A 2500-nucleotide genomic window follows, 5' to 3' on the forward strand; every position below is an offset into this window, starting at 1 on the left:
GGGGGCCCCCGGAAGTTTGGGGCTTTTAAAACCCTTTTGGGGGGCCCCTCTGGTGAGCTTCCGCTGCTGCTGCGCACCTCTTTGGGGCTCACTGGCAGCAGCTGCAGCGGCTTGCTGCAGCTGAAAGGAACAAAGAAGAGTCCCCCGATGCAGCAGCAGCAGCAGCAGCAGCAGCAGCAGCAGGCAGCAGCAGCAAAGCAGCAGCAGACTACGAACAGAACGAAGCCAGCCCAGCAGCAGCAGCAGCAGCAGCAGCAGGATGGAGTCTCCCCGAGCTGCTGCGGCTGCATGCAGCAGCAGCAGCAAAGCCGGAGAGACAAAAGGAGACAGCAGGCAGCAGCAGCAGAAAAGAATCCAAAAGCCAAATCCGCAGCAGCAGCAGCAGCAGCAGCAGCAGCAGCAGCAGCGACGAAGAGTTCTTTTTGCTGCAGCTCAAAAACGGAAGCCCAAAAGGACTTGTGTCTCTGGCGCTAACTTTTACAGGTTATTTATTTTTATTTATTTAATTTAATGAATTTAATTAATTTAATTAATTTAATTAATTTAATTAATTAATTATTACTTTTATTTTGTTTATTATCTATTCATTCATCTGTTTATTTATTCATTTGCTGCTGGTGAATTAGCTACTGCGGGTAGACTGCAGCAGGAGGACAAACGCAGCAGCAGCAGCAGCAACACCAGCAGCAGCAGCAGCAGCAGCAGCAGCAGCAGCAGCAGCAGCAGCAGCAGCAGCAACAGCAGCAGCAGCAGCAGCAGCAGCCACAGTCGAAGCTGAATGAAGAGCAAATCTGAAGCAAATTGAAAGAAAAAGAATTAAAATTTAATTTATTATTGTTGTTAGGATTGAGACTTGTGGTTTGTTGCTGCTGCTTTTTTTCATTTTGCTGCTTTCGCTGCTGCTGCTGCTGCTGCTGCTGCTGCTGCTGCTGCTGCTGCTGCTGCTGCTGCTGCTGCTGCTGCTGATGAGGGACTTATGAAGTTCTTGAGAGACAAAAAAGACACTCGAGAAGCTGTTGTGCTTTGCTGCAGCACAGGAGACACAGCAGCAGCAGCAGCAGAAGGTGACATTTTTATTTTTTGGATTTATTTTCTTTTATTTCTTTTTATTTCTTTTATTTCTTTTTATTTCTTTTTATTTCTTTTTATTTCTTTTTATTTCTTTTCATCTTTTTAAATATTTTTAATTCTCTGTTTTTGTGTCTTTTTGCTATTTTGGTGAATCTCAATTCAACAAATCCATCCACTGAGGGTTTAGGGTTTAGGGTTTAGGGTTTAGGGTTTAGGGTTTAATATGTAGGGTTTAGGGTGTGTTGTTTCAGGTTTAGGGTTTAGGGTTTAGGGTTTAGGTTGGGGTTTAGGGTTTGTGTTTGTGTTCCAGGGTTTAAGAATGTTTGTAGTCGAGGGCCTAAACTTTAGGGTTTAGGGTTTAGGGTTTAGGGTTTAGGGTTTAGGGTTTAGGGTTTGGGTGTGTGCAGCATTATCAGTAGAGTCTTCATTTTACTTTTTTATTTTATTTCCAAAAACAACAAATTCAAAAAAGAAAAAATTAATTTCAAAATTAAAATCCAACAAATGCTTTCCAGTTGAAGTCAAAGGTCAGTTTATTATTTATTTATTTTTTATTATTTATTTATTTATTTGTTTATTTATTTATTTATTTATTTATTATTTATTTATTTATTTATTTATTTATTTGTTTGTTTATTTATTTATTTATTTTATTTTATTTATTTCATTTTATTTTATTCCTTTGGTTTTATTTAATTAGATTTTACTTTATTTCAATTCATTTTCGTTTTATTTTTGTTTGAAATTAATTTGAATTATTTGAATTATTTTAATTTTGAATTTAATTCTTTTTATAGTCTTTCAATTTATTTTACTTTTTTTCATTTTGATTTATTTATTTTTATTTTTATTTTTATTTTCATTTAATTCTTTTTTATTTTAATTCTTTTGATTCCTTTAATTCTTCTAATTCTTTTTTATTCTTCTAATTCTTTTCTTTTTTGTCTTTTTTGTTTCTTTTTATTTTTAAATACTTTTATTTCTTTTTATTTTTTTTCAATTTTTCAAATTTTCGTATTTTCTTTTCCTCCTTTCCCTTTATATCTTTTCGTTTCTTTTTTTTGTTCTTTTCTTTTTTGTTTTTGTTTTTTTCTTTTTTTGTTTTTCTTTTTTTCTTTTCTTTTTTCTTTTTGTTTGGTTTCTTTTAATTTTTGTTTTTCTTTTTTATTTCTTTATTTCTTTTTTTTGGAGTTTTCCGTTTCTTTCTTTTCCCATTAACCAGTTAATTAATTGACGGATTATTAAATTATCTAATTAACAAACTATTACCTTTTAATCATTTATTTATTTATTTATTTATTTGTTTAATTAATTAATTAATTATTTATTTATTTATTTATTTATTTATTTATTTATTTATTTATTTATTTTTATTTCTTTTTTTTTAGGAACCTTTTCGGAATGCCAGGCGTTGATTTGTGGGGCCCTT

The 2500-nt window shown here is 32.8% G+C and overlaps 1 protein-coding gene across 1 annotated transcript; it reads left to right on the top strand.

Annotated features, from left to right (window-relative positions):
• Window positions 1-57: 57 nt before the first annotated feature.
• On the top strand, window positions 58-795 carry ENH_00080120 (hypothetical protein, conserved; the record flags this gene model as incomplete). Its single annotated transcript, XM_013577781.1, has 2 exons — window positions 58-483; window positions 647-795. Coding segments are annotated over 2 exons (575 nt in total), but the record flags the coding sequence as incomplete, so codon positions are not given.
• Between the last annotated feature and the right edge of the window lie 1705 nt (window positions 796-2500).

Source organism: Eimeria necatrix, genomic scaffold (assembly GCF_000499385.1).
Source record: "Eimeria necatrix Houghton genomic scaffold, Enh_scaff866, whole genome shotgun sequence".
Classification (NCBI taxonomy): domain Eukaryota; phylum Apicomplexa; class Conoidasida; order Eucoccidiorida; family Eimeriidae; genus Eimeria; species Eimeria necatrix.